At 39.8% G+C, this 19554-nt stretch overlaps 3 protein-coding genes across 12 annotated transcripts in view; 1 reads left to right on the plus strand and 2 right to left on the minus strand.

Moving 5' to 3' along the window:
• ZRANB1 (zinc finger RANBP2-type containing 1) overlaps window positions 1–15487 on the plus strand; it is a 70770-nt gene extending 55283 nt beyond the window's left edge. For all 3 annotated transcript variants that reach the window (XM_050803728.1, XM_050803727.1, XM_050803729.1), the window contains 7 exons: window positions 143–296; window positions 1808–1879; window positions 2363–2561; window positions 9791–9911; window positions 11263–11392; window positions 11547–11776; window positions 12853–15487. In XM_050803728.1, the coding sequence (XP_050659685.1) occupies window positions 143–296; window positions 1808–1879; window positions 2363–2561; window positions 9791–9911; window positions 11263–11392; window positions 11547–11776; window positions 12853–13071 (1125 nt within the window). In that variant the 3' untranslated portion in view covers window positions 13072–15487. The remainder of the gene's footprint in view (window positions 1–142; window positions 297–1807; window positions 1880–2362; window positions 2562–9790; window positions 9912–11262; window positions 11393–11546; window positions 11777–12852) is intronic.
• EEF1AKMT2 (EEF1A lysine methyltransferase 2) overlaps window positions 1–19554 on the minus strand; it is a 331933-nt gene that overhangs the window by 225634 nt on the left and 86745 nt on the right. The window lies entirely within an intron of this gene.
• The window catches only part of CTBP2 (C-terminal binding protein 2), a 173287-nt gene continuing 170124 nt past the window's right edge, over window positions 16392–19554 (minus strand). For all 8 annotated transcript variants that reach the window (XM_050803755.1, XM_050803756.1, XM_050803760.1 and 5 more), the window contains one exon: window positions 16392–17776. In XM_050803755.1, the coding sequence (XP_050659712.1) occupies window positions 17596–17776 (181 nt within the window). In that variant the 3' untranslated portion in view covers window positions 16392–17595. The remainder of the gene's footprint in view (window positions 17777–19554) is intronic.

Here is a 19554-nt window from a genome sequence, read left to right on the forward strand (position 1 = left end):
AAGGAAATAATACCCAGTGTATTTTAAGATTAGAGAAAACCTTGAGTTACTGGAAAATTTTGCTGATTTCTTTTAAATACTGTTGTTTTCTGCTTCCATTTGTGGTACATGAGTTGAGAGGAAAGTTTCTTTTGTATTTAAGGTGTCTCAACAAGCAGCAAAGTGTATTCCAGCAATGGTGTGTCCTGAACTGACAGAACAAATCCGGAGAGAGATAGCTGCCTCTCTTCATCAGAGAAAGGGGGATTTTGCTTGCTATTTTCTGACTGACCTTGTAACATTTACATTGCCAGCAGGTAACTCCAAAATCTAATGTAAAAAGACTTTTTCATTTTATTATAGTTATATTTGTGTATATAGGTGAAAAATGTTTTTGTTAGGAAGCACGTAACATAGCTACTACATGTGCATCTTAAATTACTTGACTGTCCTATTTATGCTGGAAGTGAGCATACGGAGGGCTACTTGTTAGTAAATACTTTTGCTATCTGAGAGGAAGTTGTGGACCTCAGATTATTTTTTAAAAATCTGTTTTACTCTTTTATTTTTCTCTTTGGTTTTATTTTAGAATATCCTTTAAAAAAAACTCCTTTGAAAAATTTTCCCTTTTTCATTCTGGTATGTTATTTTGAAATTAGATAGCTATATTGGTTACCTGGTATTAAGAGATGGGATTAGAACATGAGCTTTTGATGGGTAGAGTCAGATTATTTGAACACATGGCATTCTCTTGAATGTGTCATTCCTTTTTTACTCATTTTGTATATTTCTACTATGTTTGTGAAGCAACTTTTCATTTTTCAATTCATTGACAGTTGAAAATGTCCTCCAGAGTGTTTTTTGTCAGTTGGCATTGAATAAATACAATAAACACCAAAAGTTTCTAAAATCTTTAATCTGAGATCTCTTTGTTTTGTTGCTGTTTTTTTGTTTTGTTTGGTTTTTTGTTGTTTTTAAATTGAAACGGGGTCTTGCTCTATTGCCTAAGCTAGAGTGCAGTGGCATGATCATAGCTCACTGCAGCCTTCAACTTCTGGGCTCAAGTGATCCTGCTGCCTTGGCCTCCTGAGCAGCTAGGACTGTAGGCTCATGCCACCCACCCCTGGCTAATTTTTTATTGTTTTGTAGAGATGGAGTGTTTACTTGGGCTAGATCTGAGTGTTTTTAATTTTTATATTCAGACAAACAGGAACGTTTACAAATTGGAGGAGATAGTAATTAAGTTTTCTGAAATTGGAGGAAGTTTCATTTGAAATGCACTCATTCTGTGTATTTAAGCTTACCCCAGAATGATTAGATTTTGTAAAATTTATTTTTTATTTTTATTTTTTGAGACAGGGTCTCACTCTGTCGTCCAGGCTGGAGTGCGGTGGCAACATCACGGCTCATTGCAGCCTTGGCCTCCCCAGGCTCAAGCAGTTCTCTCACCATAGCCTCCTGAGTAGCTGGGACTACAGGTGTCTACTGCCTCGTCTGATTAATTTTTGTATATATTTTGTATAGAGACAGGGTTTTGCCATGTTGCCCAGGCTGGGCTCAGAATCCTGAGTTCAAGCAGTCTGCTGGCCTCAGCCTCCCAAAGTGCTGGAATTAATAGGCGTGAGCCACTGCACCCGGCCCAGAAAAGAAATATTTTACCTCACACATGTTATACTTGTATATTAAGAAAAAGCTATCTGATAACCTTTAACGGAAAGGGAGTTATTTTAGAGAAAGTTACTAGTAGATAATTAATAAGTGTAATTAAGTATAAGTGAAGTATAAGTTATGAAACAAAAGATCTTTTAAGTTTGTTTTTTCTTTGTAGATATTGAAGATTTGCCCCCAACTGTCCAAGAAAAATTATTTGATGAGGTGCTTGATAGAGACGTTCAAAAAGGTAAGCATGGAATTAATGAGTATAATTTACTTTTCATCTGATCAAGTAAGTTTTGTTTAGTAAAGCATGGTGTAGTTTGGTGTATAGTCAACTTGCTTTATTTTTATTTTAAATTAAAGATGTAAAGTCCTGAAGTTCAGTGTTACATTGTATGGTTCACTGTCATAGAGTGAACAAATAAAGATAGAAAAATTTTAAAACCTTGGTTCTCTGCTTCCTGTTCCAGAATGTGTATATTTCTATATTAAACACTTTTTTAGAAAATAAAACTAAAGAATTTAAAAGTTGATTAAATTATTCTAGAGACAGAAGATGTTTCAAGTACTCAGAAGTTTATATTTCAGTTGGTCAATTTTATTTAGGTGTTTATTGGTAAATTACATATAAACCATTTTATATCTAGAAAATAGGTTCTTTTTCCCCATGAATATTCTCTAATGACATAGGTATGGAAATGAACATGTATTTAAATCCATCGTACAGAATTAGAAGAAGAATCTCCAATTATTAACTGGTCCTTGGAATTGGCTACACGTTTGGACAGTCGATTATATGCACTTTGGAACCGGACTGCAGGAGACTGCCTACTTGATTCAGTACTACAAGCTACCTGGGGCATCTATGACAAGGACTCGGTGCTTCGGAAAGCCCTGCATGACAGCCTGCATGACTGTTCACATTGGTGAGCTGGCATTCTGCCCCGTTTCAACCCAGGAGTGCATTTGCTGGATCATTTCCTTGTAGTGGCAGAATACTTTTTATGTCAGTTATATTTTCTATGGAAACTAGAGGAAAAAACAGTTCATTTTGGACATTAAAATACTTTGAACATGTCCATGGTTTTTGTTTTTGTTTTTCCTCCAAGAAACGAGATAAAAGCAAGAATAAATGGTTTTTATACCTTTTTTTGCTAAATTTTAAAATGGAAACATTTGAAGCTTTAAAATGCAAGCATTTATTGTTTCTATAAAACAGAAGCAGTATATTTGAACATTTCAAATGCAACATTTCAAGTTATATAGTAGCCTTAAATATTGATAAGGCCTTTGCTCATCTTTTTAGAGATTGATTGATTGATCAATCCATTGATGGAAGCAGGGTCTGGCTCAGTTGCTGGGCTGGAGTGCAGTGGTGCAGTCTCGGCTCACTGCATCCTCCACCTCCTGGGCTCAAGCCATCCTTCCACCTCAGCCTCCTGAGTAGCTAGAACTACAGGTGCTCATCACCATGCCCGGCTGTTTTATGTATTTTTGGTAGAGATGGGGTTTTGCCATATTTCCCACGGTGGCTTTGATAATCCTGATCTCAAGTGATCCACCTGCCTGAGGCTCCCAAAGTGCTGGGATGACAGACCTGCGCTGCCGCACCCAACCTTATTTAATATTTGTGTTCACCTAAGAGGTTATCTTGACATTGTGTTACAAGTTTTTTTTCCTTCCTGAGGGAGTCTTAAGATCACATTCCTTATTTTGCAAATTTTCAAACCCATGGAATAATTTTTTAAAAATTCAGTGCAACAGATCCTGGTATTTTCATTCAGCTGAGCAGTTGTTAACATTTTGTCACACCTGCTCCATGTCTGCATACAGAAAGACTCTTGGGTCAATTCGTTGTAGACATCATGATGCTTTACCCTTCAAAATATTAACATACATCTTTCCAGAACAAGAATATTCTCCTACTCACCCACATCCCCATTCCTACATCTAATTCAACATTGATTCTGTTATCTAACAGTTCATAATCACATTTCTCCAATTGTCTCAAAGTGGTCTTTATATATATGTATTTTAACAGCATGTAGTCACTGGAAAAATAATTGTTTTTGTGAATGAATAGTTCAGATCTTTACATTTATTTGACTTATGTGTTATTTTCTTGGTTCTTTGAACATTATCTCATTTAGTTTTTACAGGCATGAGCCACCATGTCTGGCCTATAAGTTACTTTCTTGAGAGCTAAATTGTAGATCAAAGCATAATGCAGTATGGCTGGGGGGTGTGGCTCATGCCTGCAATCCCATTGCTTTGGGAGGCTGAGGCAGGCAGGTTCCAAGAGCAGCCCGTCCAACTTGTTGAAATCCTGTCTACTAAAAATACAAAAATTAGCCAGGTGTGGTGGTGCATGCCTGTAATCCCAGCTATTCGGGAAGCTGAGGCACGAGAATTGCTTAAATCCAGGAGGAAGAGGAGGTTGCAGCGAGCCAAGATCACGTCACAGCACTCCAGCCTGAGTGACAAGAGTGAGACTGTCTTGGGGGTGTGGGGGAAAGCATAACGTAATAGAGTAACAATTTGTGGGCACATTAGAGAAATAAAATAGCTTCCTGGATGACCTGACTGGATGTATATGAAAGCTAAAGAATGAATGTATCACTCAGGTAGTTTTAGTCAATTAGTAATTGTCCTGGAGAGAGAGCGTTTTTGTGCCTCTTAGTGGAGATGGCTGTATGGTAGTATGAAGTGGGTTTATCGGGCTAGGTAAGCCTGATGCTGGTCAGTGCTCTGCCTGTCTGGCCCTCTTGATCAGATCCCATGGTCACCAAGCAGCTTCCTGCTCCTGATTTTCTTGACCACTGCTATGGGCCTGTCTGTGTCAAGAGGATGAGCCTGGTTTGGTTTCTAAGAGAGTGGGTTCTTGGCATTGTGGTTTCACAGGTCTGCCTTGTAGTTTTGGTTAATGTGACTCTGCCCTGTAAGCCAGGTTTGAACTGTGGTAAATCTACCACTTTGCAGGTCACCTCTAAAAAGGCGGCCAGTAATCTTTGGTGGTAATTTCCTTTTTTTTTTTTTTTTTTTTTAAGACAGAGTCTTACTCTGTCTCCCAGGCTGGAGTGCAGTGGCATGATCTCGGCTCACTGCAACCTCCGCCTCCTGGGTTCGAGCAATTCTCATGCCTCAGCCTCCTGAGTAGCTGGGATTACAGGCAGCGCCACCATACCCAGCTAATTTTTTGTATTTTTAGTAGAGGTGGGGTTTCACCATGTTGCCCAGGCTGGTCTCGAACTCCTGAGCTCAGGCAGTCCGCCTGCCTCGACCTCCCAAAGTGCTAGGATTATAGGTGTGAGCCACCATGCCTGGCCTTTTCTTTGGTGGTAATTTCCTGATCTGTTGAAAGGCCAAAAGTACATTGTGGATTTTAGAAGTGGTGTCTTTTTTTTAGTGGTGAGTGTTTTTTTTGTTGTTTTGTTTTTTGAGAAAGGGTCTTGCTCTGTCACCCAGGCTGGAGTGCAGGGTTACGATCTTGGCTCACTGCATCCTTCGCTTCCTTGGGCTCAGGTGATCCTCCCACCTCAGTCTGCTGTGAGTAGCTGGGACTATAGGAGTGTGCCACCACATGTGGCTAATTTTAAAATTTTTCTGTAGAGATGAGGTTCTCACTATATTGCCCATGCTGGTCTTGAACCCCTGGACTCAAGCGTTTCTTCTGCCTTAGCCTTCCAAAGTGCTGAGATTACAGGCATGAGCTACTGCACCTGGACTTTTTTTTGTTTTTTTTAACAAAGATATTTGTGGTGAGTAAGAATTGCTTTGGGGTTTATTCCCACCTGTTCCTCAGAGCTGGCTATGGGTGATCTTGTGAGTCTGAGTTGTCACTAATGTTTGTATCGGGACTGGAATTCTCAGATGGTTGTGAGTCATTTGAGGTCCCGGAAGTCTAGCATAGAGATAGGGAGATTGTGGGCAGATCTCTTGAGCCTAGGAGTTCAAGACAAGCCTTGGCAACATAGCGAGCGAAACCCTGTCTCTACCAAAAAATACAAAATTTAGCCAGGCGTGGTAGTGTGTGCCTGTAGCTCCAGCTACCTAGGAGGCTGAGGTGGAAGAGTCATTTGAGCCTGGAAGGTTGAGGCTGTGCTGAGCCAAGATCATGCCACTGCACTCCAGCCTAGGTGACAGAGTGAGATCCTGCTAAGAAAAAAAAAGAAAAAAAAAAAGAAAAAAAAAAAAAGATGGTCAGGGGGAGAAATAGAATCTCCCTATTCTATTAGGGAGTGGGTACTAGGGTGAGAAGGAACTAGGCTGTTTGTTTACAGCCACTGGCAAGAGTTGTTGCAGCAGATCTTTTAGTCCATAGTCCTGACTCTTAAAGGATGCTTCAGGAGTGAGCACCTAGGGCTGGCATATGGACAGGTGTCCCAGAACAGCATGGTTTGGCATCACCTCCTCCAGTCCCTGCCACTGGGGAGCTTTGTCCGATGGTTTACAGTTCAGGCATAGGAAGCTGCATTGATTACAGTGACCACACAGACATCCTTACAGTACTGGGGTGGGTTGGGATGAAAATTATCTAGTGGTTAGATAGTAAGTGTTGTTGCCATGGATTTGAGAGGTCATATATACTATGGAATAACCCTTACATAGTTCTTGTGTTGAGTTGCATGAGGTTTGTCCACTGGGCTTGTCATGTGGCCAGTAGAGAGTAGAGTGAGAGTGAGTAGGCATGGGGTTTTCTAGGCCAGGAGGGGAGGAACCAGCATATAGCTTGTGTAGTCTCCTTTTTAAGATGCTCTTTGCTGAGGTGCCGTTTGCACTTAATTGAAATCAGCTGGAATGACATGTTTTCTTATATAAGATACATATTAAGAACTGAGAAAGCAATTTTCTTTTATTTGAACCCCTCCACCCATCACTTCAAGATAGGCTATTTGTGTTTGTAGCTGGCTGTGCTGTTCTCTTGGATACCGCTGATTCTAGCTGACTCAGGTTCTCAAGTCTGAATATGTTGTACTTGCTTTTTATTGACATGCCAACCCAATTTCCCAAGGGGCAGGTGGAGGCATTTAATGTAAATTGGGGGAAAAAAATTTAGTATCAGTCTTTCAGAATTATTCCTTTTTTCTTTTTGGAGACAGGGTCTTGCTGTGTTGCCTGGACTGGAGTGCAGTGGTATGATCTTGGCTCATTGCAGCCTACACCTCGTGGCTCAAGCAATTCTCCCACCTCAGCCTCCCAAGTAACTGGGACTACAGGCACATACCACCATGCCCAGCTAATTTTTTTTTTTTTTTTTTTTTTTTTTGGTATTTTTTGTAGAGACAGGGTTTCGCTATGTTGCCCAGGCTTGTCTCAGACTCCCACCTTGGCCTCCTAAAGTGACTGTTTTTGTTATTACGAAGAATTGTCGGCCGGGCCTGATGGCTCAGGCCTATACCAGCACTTTGGGAAGCTGAGGCTAGAGGATTACTTGAACTCAGGAGTTCAAGACCAGCCTGGGCAACATAATGAGACCCTGTCTGAAAACAAAAACACAATGAGATACTACCTCACATGCACAGAAATGGCCATAACCAAAAAGACAGGCAATAACAGTGTTGTTGAGAATTTGAGGAAATTGGAATCTTCATACATTGCTGATGGCAACGAGAATTGTTCTAGGTCTTGAACTCCTGGGCTCAGGTGATCTTCTAGCCTCAGCCTCCCAATTAACTGGGATTGCAGGCACATGGGCTGATTGTGGTTTTGATTTGCATTTCCCTATTTAAGTGATGATATTGAGCATCTTTTCATGTGCTTACTGCTCATTCATGTGTCTTCTTTGGTTTAGTATCTTTCCACGTCTTTTGCTCATTTTTAAATGGGTTGTCTTAATGTTGATTTGCAGGTGTTGTTTGTATCAGGTCCCTCATTGGATATCTGCTTTGCAGATATTTTTCTCTATTCTGTGGCTTGTCTTTTCACTTCATTAGCAGTGTCTTTTGAAATCAGGAGTGTTTAATTTGATCAAGTTCAATTTATCAATGTTTTTCTGTTATTGCTCATGCTTTTGCTGTTGTATCTGAAGAGATTTTTGTCTAGCCCAAGGTCACAAAGATTTACTCCTGTGGTTTCATATAAGAATTTTATAGTTTTAACTTTTACGTTTAGGTCATTTTTGTTTTACATTTTGAGGTCATTTTTGTTGAAAGTGTGAGGTGTCCTAAATTCACCTCTTTGCATGTGGATACCCAGTTGTTTCAGTACCTTTAATTGAAAAAACCCTTTCTACATTCTATTGCCTTGGCGATTTTGTCGGAAATTAGTTGACCATACAAGTAAGGGTTTTTTTCTGGACTCTTAATATTGTTCTATTGATCTATTTTTCCATTGGGCTATCCTCATGTCAGTACCAGACTGTCTGGATGTTCATATCATTGTAATAAATTTTGAAATCAGGAGTGTAAGTCATCTGACTTTGTATTTCTTTTTTAACATTGTTTTGACCATTTTGAGTCCTTTGGATTTCCATATAAATTTTAGGATCCAGCTTATCAATTTTTGTAAAAAAGACAGCTGGGATTATGATTGGGATTGCATTTAATTTGTAGATGAATTGGGGTGATGGTGGTATTGCCAGCTTAACAGTATTGAGCCTTCCAATCCATGAACATGGAATTGAGTTTTGAATGTTAAACCAAACTGGTATTCCTGTACCATCTGGTCACACACTGCTGGATTTGGTTTGCTTGTCTGTTCTTATGGAGACCCTGGTAGTTTCAGAGTTTAGGTCTTGGGGTGGTGAGGATGAACATTTTAACATGTTTAGTTTTAAAGTATATTTTATTGAACTCCCTTCTTCAGTGGTCTTTGTAGAGTTTTGAGTGCAATCACCATTGAATTTCTGGCTGACTTAGCTGTCTTACTTACAAAGTGATTTTAGGCATTAACCAAGAAATTTCTAACTGCCTGCAACTTTCAGTATTAACAATTTGTGTTTGATATTTCTCCTTGAACTTTTCAAAACATTGTATTTTATCACTGTTGCCAAAATTTTCAGACACATTCCTGTGTATCTTAGCTGTTATAAAAGAAGAATATATATATTTTAATTTTAAAACATTTGGAATTATAATTAAACATCCTCAGTTACCTGGAGTATGAAAAATGTTTTAAACTGAGTTTTTACTCTGGAACATTATATTTTAATTTCTTTAGAAAATATATTAATTTACTTTCTAAGAAGCCCTTCATTAAATTACTGTAAAGCTTGTGACACCAACCCATTTAACTTTTTTTTTTTTTTTAAAGAATAGATGGGGTCTCACCATGTTGGCCAGGTTGTTTTGAATTCTGGACCTCAGGCAATCCTCCTCCTTCAGCTTCCCAAAGTGCTAGAATTACAGGTGTGAGCTACCACACCTGTTCACATTTAACTTTAATATGCTGAAACTTTTTAACAGGAACAGAATTGTCTTTGGTTTCTTTTACCTAGAATTCAGATGTATGGAAGATACATGTGATGTTATAAACAGATTAAATGTCTGTCTTCATTTTAGAGGTCTTAGTTGGCTTGTTTTATAAGACAGTGAACCATAATTTTAAACATAATTATTTCTGAATTTTTATATCTGATAGACAAAGAATCGATGTTGTTTTCAGTAATTCAGTGTTAAGCATAAAGAAGGAATGTTTTCTGTCATTGCAGTGGGTTTCTTTTTGGTTGCTTTTGAATTATTAGGTGATCATCAGAGAGAAATTATTTATGGAAAGAAATCTCAGGGAGATGATCTTGATACTATGAACACACGGAATATTTCCCATCTGTTGTTTATACAAGTGATCAAGTAGGTGGTGTACTATACATTGATAGAGAAATGTAGTGTCTTTGTATCCAACATTTCAGATGACTTTTTTTTTTTTTTTGGTAAACTAATTGTAGACAGTCGAAAATAACCAGTCTCATAATTAGCATTTGAAGTTTGAAAATTTGGTTGTTGGTAAATCAAATTCTGGCTAAAGATGTTAAAGGATGTTACAAGGTATCCACTAGCGGAAGAGGGAGGCATTTTTCATTTGAAAAATACATTACCAACCAGGCAAAATAAAATTATTGTTTCACAAACTGCTTAAAGACTGCGTTAAAGAAAAATGATCAGAACTGTAAATGTTTTATTTATAGAAGGCTTATTTTTTTACTATCCTGCTTTTTCAGGTTTTACACACGCTGGAAAGATTGGGAATCATGGTATTCTCAGAGCTTTGGTTTACATTTTTCCTTGAGAGAAGAACAGTGGCAAGAAGACTGGGCATTTATACTCTCTCTTGCTAGTCAGGTGAGGATGCTTCAAGTCTCGTTGCTTCTATGAGAAAAGTGAGCATGTAGTCTAAATTGATTGATTTGAGCAAACCATTTTGGGGGCAGTGTGGTCAAAGAAAAGAATGCTTGACTTGATATCAGTCGACTTGGGTTCTAGTGATGACTGCTATATATCAAATAAATAGCATAGTAAGTATAGATGACCATAGCAAGTCCTCACTGCAGAACAGGGGAGAGAGTAATATGTGTTGTTATATTGAATGATTAAAAAACATCAAAAAGTGAAAGCTGTGCTGTGACGGTTACATACACTAGATAGTCTTGGGATGGCTCTCCATTCCTGCAGCATAGGCTTGAATGCCTATGGTACCTATCCAGGTGAGCTCTGTTCTGTCTCTGGGGACACTTACTCAAGATTACTGAACTGGTAGGTACTTGCATTGCTGTTGCTGATCTCTCAGGCCTTGAGGATCCAGTTGTCAATCTTTATAATGCTCCCTGTGGTGAGGCAATACCTGTGTCATGTAGGCAAAGGGAAAGGGTAGTTTAGCTTACTCTGAACTAATTACCATCAATAGGAATGATTTCTGATTAATGTGGGAATGAATTTTTCCAAGTTTGCTAACCCCTTTTTATTAATGAAGGCTTCTTGTAACATGGAACTGTATAGGGTTGTCCCTTAGACTCTTGGTTTCATGCTTTATTTTATGAAGCACTTCAGTATACCAAACTGTAAAGTACAAATATATATACAACCACTCCTTTTTTTTCCATAAAGCACCATGGTTCATTTGAACTTAGAGAAGGAGGTACCCCATCTTTGGGTAATTTGGGCAGGATTCATAGTGGTTGATTTACATGAGACACGTTATCTCACACCATGCATTGTAGCTCGATGATGGACCCATTTAATATTAGTAGTCACGAGTTAGGTGATACTGCCATTTACATTTGCATGAAACAGGCTCACTTTTTTATTTCAGGAGGACTTTGTTGTAGGTAGTGCTTTCACAGTAACTTAACCAGAATGTGGTGATAAAGCATCCTTAGCTATCTGAATTTCTGGTTCCTGAGGTTGGAGAGTTAGTGGTGAGGTTGGGTAGCAAGGGATGTTTCAAAATATGTATGCACGTCTATATAATTTGTGAGTTTGGATGGTAAATGATATTTGCATGTAGCCTTTGTAGATTTCTTTTACAGTTTTATTGGATTTATTATTTGAGGAATCAAATGCTGCTTTGACAATTTTTTCTTTCTTAAAAACCAACTGCGATAGTATACTGAAGGGGAGGTAGTAGTATTTTTTACACATCAGTTTTCCAGGAGTGGTAATAAAATGTTTTAAGTTTTTGTTTTGTTTTGTACAGCCTGGAGCAAGCTTGGAGCAGACGCACATTTTTGTACTGGCACATATTCTTAGACGACCAATTATAGTTTATGGAGTAAAATATTACAAGAGTTTCCGGGGAGAAACTTTAGGATATACTCGGTTTCAAGGTAAGCCATTATTCAGGAGCATTTTACAAGTTTCTTTGAACAGAATGGCTCAGATGTCAGAAAGGAGCAGTGGACAGGGGAATGTGAACAAGGGCAGTGAGGGAGTGGCTCTTTCTTCCTGTAACTGTTGGGATTTTCTTCCCTCTCTTTCCAGGTGTTTATCTGCCTTTGTTGTGGGAACAGAGTTTTTGTTGGAAAAGTCCGATTGCTCTGGGGTATACAAGGGGCCACTTCTCTGCTTTGGTTGCCATGGAAAATGATGGCTATGGCAACCGAGGTGCTGGTGCTAATCTGAATACTGATGATGATGTCACCATCACATTTTTGCCTCTGGTTGACAGTGAAAGGAAGCTACTCCACGTGCACTTCCTTTCTGCTCAGGAGGTAAGCAGTGTCTTTCTCCCATGAACTATTTCTAGTAGTGACCTTGTACCAGAAGGAGCCTGAGGTGCCTTTCAGGTGTGGTTCTATCTGCACTGTCACTGAATTGCTGAATGTGATTGTAGTAATTGCTGAAGATACCAGTTATACTTTGAAATTTACCTTTTCAAAACTGCTGTATGGGGGACACATCAAGGAACTTAAGGTGGTGATGGGTTTTAAAAAGTAAAGATGAGGTTTGTGATTTAAATACGGCATTTAGGGAATGAAGCAAGTTTTTATCTGAAAGCAGAGTTCCAAGAATTGCAGGGCCAGTGTGGTTTAAGAGGAGTAAGCAACAGGGAAAGAGGGTAGGCGGCAGTGGAGGGAGGGAGGTCAGAGAGGATAGGGATGGGGTGGAGTTCACTGAAGGCTTTTTAAAGCTTTGGGTTTTACTCTGGATAGTGTGGTAAGCCAATGGCTAGTTTACCGAGAAGAGGAACATTTGGGGCTCTGGTGTAGTGGCAGGAGCAGGAATACCAGGTATTGTAGATGAAGGGGAGTGAAAGGGTAGTATAGATCAGACAGGGGAGGTGGTGAGAAGGTACAAAAACAGCGCTCTTTCAGAAAGCCAGTATTCTTAGAAAAGTATTGGTCTTTTATTCAATATACTAGTAATTATCATAAAACGTTTATAATCACAACATGAAGAAAAATTCATAGACCGTAACTTGTATAATTTCAGCTTGTACATAATTGACTAAGTAAACTTACCTTGTCATGTGTTTGAAGCTGTGGCTTGCCAGGATCAGTTTATTAGGACATTTGTTTTTTGTTATTTTATCTAACAGATTACCCTCTAGTGTGCTTTTCTCTTTAGTTTTTTTCTGAAAAATTTGCCATTGATGTCTTTTTAAATTTAACCAGAGCAAACTGGACTTTAAACACAAAACTTCCAAGAGATCAAAACCATGTGAAAAGTTGATTGCTTTGGCCTTTTCGTGAGTTAGCATACCAGCTGTTGGTTTCCATGTCACATTCCTACCAAGTCTCTGATCTGTTGTATGATTTTTCCCTTTGTCTTCATATTCCTCCAAAAGCTAGGTAATGAGGAACAGCAAGAAAAACTGCTCAGGGAGTGGCTGGACTGCTGTGTGACAGAGGGGGGAGTTCTGGTTGCCATGCAGAAGAGCTCTCGGCGGCGAAATCACCCCCTGGTCACTCAGATGGTAGAAAAATGGCTTGACCGCTACCGACAGATCCGGCCGTGTACATCCCTGTCCGATGGAGAGGAAGATGAGGATGATGAAGATGAATGACAAAAAAATCGAACAGCAGAAGACCAAGGCATCAGATCTGTAATGACTCTAAAGTTAGTGTGGTGCTCCAAGCAGAGTCGACATCATGGAATGAACCAAATCTGGCAGGATCTGCTCGGGGAAGTGTTTTCCTGGACCACACACACCTCATGGAGATAATGCCTCTGCTGCGTGATGGGACAGAGAACTTTAGTTGGACTACAGTTTGTAAAAAAAAACCTAATTTTATTAAGACAGAACTTTTTTCCCTTTCAAATTGTAAATCTGTCTATAAATGTAACGCATGTGGTTGTGTAAGAAATTGTGTAATAGGAAAAGTTGTACCAGCATCTTCATATTATTGAGAAAATTTTTTCAGCATGGGCACTTAGAAAAAGCACATGGCAAATGGCTCTTTGTTCCTTTAAGATATTATTTCAGTAGAACCTGACATTCTACTTTAACCTTAAAAGATCCATCTAAGTCTCAGAGATCTGGAAACGTTTTGTACAGATTATCTATACCAAAACATAAAAATAACCTTTTATTTTATTAATAATTTAGTTCCTGTTGTGCCCAATCCAATCAAATCTTTTAGGAACAAACTGCAAGAAGAGCTAAGAATGTTTTAGAGTGAACTAAATATAGACATTGCTTACTTGTTTTGAAGAGGGTTTTGGTTTTGGTTATTGTGTCTTAAGTTTTCTGATATGCCCCCTTTCGATATTTAGATATTTATTTGTTGGGAAGAATACCTTAAAATGAGGGTTCTTATTCCAGATTCTGGGCAGTGGTCTGAGTAGTTTTTTTCCTGGATGAAAAGGGAGCAAGCCCACTTGTCACTAAATGAATTGTGTGCAGTTTGCTCACTTGGACTCCATCCACAATGTACTACTCCCAAATTGCCATGCCATAGGCCTTCGGATTCTTCCTTTCATCACCTCTGCTCTAAGCAAATCTTGTTAGAAGGGCATGGCATGCCTTTGCTTAGGCAGATTGGGAACACCCATTCACTATAGAATAAAGATTTTAAAAATGCAATAAGGTGGTAAATGCATTCTATGAAGAATTTCTCAGTGTTTAGTCTGAGAATTTTTGCATGTTGGTTAATTGTGGCCATTCTTATTTAAAGTTAAAATTATAATCTTAGGTAGAAAAACTTTTTTATAAGAAGTATTATTTGACCACTTCAGGTATACATTCAATACTGGGTAAAAATTTCAGACCTATCTCAGGAACACAGAAATACTTGGTGTCCTGATAAGCACTTTCTAGACTATTGATGTGGCCAGGAATTTGGAAAGATGACACACACACACACACACACGTATTTTTTTTTCCCTTCCCTGTGATGAAAAGGCTGTGAAAACCTTAAAGTATTTGCTTGTTTTTTAGTTGATAATGAAATGTGTACAACCTCAAATTTGCTGCCAGAATGATACGAAAAATAGAAAAATACCCACAAAACTGTCATGTCTTTAGTTCCGCCCCCCAAAAACTCAGTAAAAAAGTGTTCCTAGGATGAAAAGATCATTTTTGCTGCATGCTAAATCTTGCAGGAAAAAATGATTTTTGTAGTATGATTCCGTAGAAATGAATCTTTGATATAATGTAAATGCTGCTGTTTCAAGTGGTGAATGTGTTCTTAAAAATGGGCTATATTGTTTGCTTTCATTTTGGCCAATAATTAGTTAATCGAGTTTGTAGAAAATGTTAGCATTCTGACTACTTAGCATCTGTAGTAACTTTTCTCTATGTATAGGGATAATTTTTTAGTGGGCAGAGATCCTGTTCTAGTTGCCTGTTAAGCAAAATCTGCCTTCCCAATTGAAGAAGCCAAAGAGAATTGTTAGGGGGAAAAGCATGTAGCCATTGCAGTCTGCATTGCAGCAGCGTTGTCCAGCGAGTGTATGCTCCGTACTTAGCTTCTACTGTGTGTCGTGGTTTGGTGAGTGTTGTTTCCCCTGCGCGCTCTATTTATTTATTTATTATCAGTGACCCTGACCACATAGTGTGATAGGTGCAGCATTCTTCCCTGTGGGAAAGAATTAAAGATGGTTCCATTTCCTAGGCTACAGACAGGAATGGGGCTCTAAATGGTTTTCATAGACTGGCTGTTAAAGGCCAAAATTTTTGGTAAATCAATGCTGTATTATGCTCTTGAACTATTAAACAGCCATAATTATTGTCCCAAGATAGAATATAGTCCTTTTTCAAAGATTATACATGGCTAGGTGACAGACTCTGATAAATGATTGACTCTGGATAGTAAGTCATACCTTTGCTCTGTGGACTTGATGGTTCTTTGCATAGAGCAAACAGAGCATGGCATTTTGTTTTGACCTGTTCTTCCTTGGAGTCAAATTCATATACATGTATATAAATTTTGGTTTGGGCAACCAAGATCTAATTAAACAAAACCCAGGTGGGCCATGGACTCAGACCTGCCTTATGTTTTTGACTCTTAGGTTCCTCGTGTCCCAGACTTTTTCACGTATGTGAAGGTAAGATACTCTGTGTGCGCTTGGCCTCCTTTCCACGCATATTTCATAGTCTGTCTCTTTGAGAGTGGTTACAAAGATGTTAAACTACCTTTTTGTTTCCTGGGGTGATAGGTCAGTAACTATGAGTGCCGTCTCTCTCCATGTGAGCTTGTGTTAATGGACACTTTTATGGTAGAGTTGGGATGGGGCCACCACCTTAGAGTGAGCAGACAAGGCCAGGCAAGCCAAAGGCTGTAAGACACCATGAGTTTTTTGTTTTGTTTTAATGGGAAGGGAAGTATAAGGAAGAGCTCAGAGGGAGTTTGATACCTGGAATTGTTGGACTTAATTGACACTTAGCAGACACTTAGTATAAAGGTTTAATTCTATTTAAAAAGAAGATCCATTAAATCAACTTCAAGTTCTTAACTCATGGGACTATTTTGCAACACTTCTTTGTAAATATTTTGTTAGGTTATTGGCAAAACAGTTTCAAGGGTCACTTCCCTGCCTTGAACCAGGTCCAGGCCATTTTGCTTTGGGGTAAATTAAAATCAGAACTCTTAAGTTGAGCAACTTTTTTTTTTTTTTTTTTTTTTGAATGTAAGACTTCTTAGCTCTAACCCACTATTTACATCTTAAGGATGGCATGACTTGATAATGATGGACTTGTGTGAGGTTTTGATTTTTCAATTAAACTTTGTATCACATGAGGTAATTAATTGTCAGCGTTCTTGAGTCTGGTTATGGAATAGGCAGAACCCTGTAGTAACAAGAGTTGGAAACTGGCTAATTGACAATGCAGTTGCCTTAAACATCTCAAGTAGAGAACTTTTACATTAGTGAGATGTACTTGAATTTCAGAACTTAACAAATTTTAATTACTTTTTATTGAAAACTGCACTGAACGCTAAATGTCCACCTTTACAATAAACAAATACAGTAACGGTAACTCACACTAAAACAAAACATACTTCTGATAGCCATTATTTTTCTGTTTGGGACAATTTTAAAGTTTTTCTTTTGTCACAAAAACAGGAATGTACCTATACAAAGGCTCAAAATAGGCCATCTTTTTAAACAAAAAGGCAATGATTCACAAAAGACTATGAGCAGAACATGGAACTAGCTGATACAAATCTAACAGGATTTGTTAAAATCAGTCACATCTAATACATCTGAAGTGTTCTTGTATAAAATATCACGTGAAGAAAAGAAGACTTTATCAATGTCTAAAAAAGTGGGTTTGTTCATAGACAATCTGACAAGTTACCATAAAAAGTGTTTCCTGAGACATAAGGAAATGCAACATTATTCTTCTTGAACCCTTTCAGCTCAAGACTTTCCACTCAATAAAATAGCAGAGGATCTGAAACTGAGAAAATATATTTGAGTACAAACAGCTTGTGAAACTTAATACTTTTTTTTTTTTTTTTTTTTTTTTTGCATCATCAGAGGGTTTTACTGAACTTACAACCAACTTGCCCGCTCAGTATGCAGTTCAGGTGTGAGAGACGCTTTTCTGTACAGGAGCCTGTACTGTCTTCAATCCTATGCGTGCAGGTGTCTACCACAGGCAAACAGTTTTCTCCCCATTTTGTAGTCATGTGATTTTCCTATTAGCAAAAAGAGGTCTCCAGCCCCTGTAGACTTAAGGGACTCAAGTCACAGGATGGGGATTTCCTCTTAATATTTTTTATTTTGTTGTTTGAACTCTTGATGCAACATTGTAGAGCAGGGTGTTCAGGACCTGCTGTGCCCAAGGGACTGAGAAAGAAAAAAGCTCTATTTATTCTTTGTGATTTGATGCACAGATGAAAAACTTAACACACAATAACAGAAGTTGGTCGTTAATAAATCACATCCTAGTCTTTCAGCGCTTCTGTAAGCAGACGACATCTTCAGTTTTCTAGCTCTTGTAGTTTTAACACTGCAACATCAATGATGCATATGTCCAGAATCAGTTACAAAGACCATCAGATTCTTTTTCTTTTAGTTCATCTATTTTTCACTGTCTCTTGGTCCCAAGTGTATCTGAATGATTACCTTCTGGCATTCTCTGCTATTGCTCGTTGGGGTGCTCTCGATTGTCCCCATGTTTTGTGGGCTGGTTGGGAGAGGGCGCTTGGGAAGGATGTGCCACTGTCGGGAGGTTGTGAGTCACTGGGATGCCTCCAGGGATGATCCCTTCCATGGCTGCAGGAAGTCCTCCTGGAGCCACCCCCACGATGCCTGGCGGATATCTAAGGAACACACAGAAATAGGGCCTAGTAAGTTGAGGGCAGAGTTGCCAAGCTCTTAGCTCTTTTCCTACTTCTAGCATTCTGACAGGCAGTTTTGCCAGGCTGTCCAGGCTGGTCTCAAACTCTTGAGCTCAAGTGATTCCCCCCCATAGGCCTCCCAGAGTCCTGGGAGTACAGGCTAGAGACACCACGCCTGGCTAACATTTTTTTTTTTTTTTTGGAGACGAGTCTCACCCTGTTGCCAGGCTGGAGTGCAGTGAGTGGCGTGAGCTCTGCCTCCTGGGTTAAAGTGATTCTCCTGCCTCAGCCTCCCGAGTAGCTGGGACTACAGGTGCACGCTACCACACCCAGCTAATTTTTGTATTTTTGTTAGAGACGGGGTTTTACCATGTTGGCCAGGATGGTCTCAATCTCCTGACCTTGTGATCCGCCCGCCTCAGCCTCCCAAAGTGCTGGGATTACAGGCGTGAGCCACTGCGCCCGGCCCTGGCTAACAATTTTTATGGGACAGTTTATCCTCCCTATCCCCAAAACAAGGAGAAGTCTCAAACACTGCCAACTAATTTATAAAAACTAGTCCAATCAAAACACGGGGCCACTAATTTTGTAGCTTTTAGATAACAAGATACTAGCCCATACTAATTATGAATGTGGATATACTCTACTGTTTAAAAAAAACACTTTGTACAAAATAGACTCCCAAGTGTTCACCAGTTACTTCTGACTGATAAAATGATTTCCCAACAGAGCACGATGGACTCTTAGGGACTGAATGTTTGTCTCCCTCCATCCCCCTAATTCCAGTTCAAATCCCACACCTCCAAGGTGATGACCTTAAGAGGTAAAGCGCTTGGGAAGTGACTGGGTCAGGAAACGACTGGGTCATGAATGGGATGAGTGCCCTTAGAGAAGGGAGTCTAGTTAGTGCTCTGGCCCTCTCTCTGCCATATGAGGATGCGGGAAGAAGCTGATGGTCAGCTGCCTGGCCCTCACCAGAACCTGACCATGATGGCAGCCTCATCTCAGACTTCCAGCCTCCAGAACTGCAAGACATTTCTTTACAAGCCACCCAGTCAATGCTACTCAATTATGGCAGCCAGAAGTCACTAAACTTTCTAGGCTGGTTGGTTATATACTCCCATGGCCTGAGATGGGAAGTGGTATGCTTGCTGGCTGTTGGCTGGGGGGCCGCCTTCCTCAGAACGCCCAGGCTTGGGCTGGTTTTATATTGCAAGCACGAGGTGCTGTGTGAGGACATACTGCATTCACCACCCGCAGAACATAGGGTCCTCGGGCAAAGTGGAACTCAGTGTATTCACACAGACTTAGGAGGCAGGGCATAGTTCCCAAACCCTTTATCATCCAGGTAGAGGAGGCGTCTTACTGTGGAAGCCACCCTGCCATCCTGTCACCACCAGTCAGAAATCCCCAAGACCTTCAGAAGGACTCTGGTCATGAGGGTCCTCTTCCAGTCCCTTCCTCAGTGCACATATACTGTTCTAGGGGGCCTAAGAGCCCCGGCTTACGTGAAGGATAAATACAATGGTGACATGAAGAGGTGGGCCCCCAACTTCACCCAACAGGGGGATCTGATGCTATGATGGGCTTGAAAATACTTGTGAGGACCAAAAGGATGGGACTGGAGGAAATGTGAAGACAGCCACGTGACCTGCAAGCACCGCATAGCTGCTTCAGGGTCGGAGCCTTCATTACACAAACTAAACGCACCCTGGTCGTCACTATGGCTATAGCAGGGGACGTGTGGCAATATCTGGAAA

Source organism: Macaca thibetana, chromosome 9 (genome assembly GCF_024542745.1).
Source record: "Macaca thibetana thibetana isolate TM-01 chromosome 9, ASM2454274v1, whole genome shotgun sequence".
In the NCBI taxonomy this organism is placed as follows: Eukaryota; Metazoa; Chordata; class Mammalia; order Primates; family Cercopithecidae; genus Macaca; species Macaca thibetana.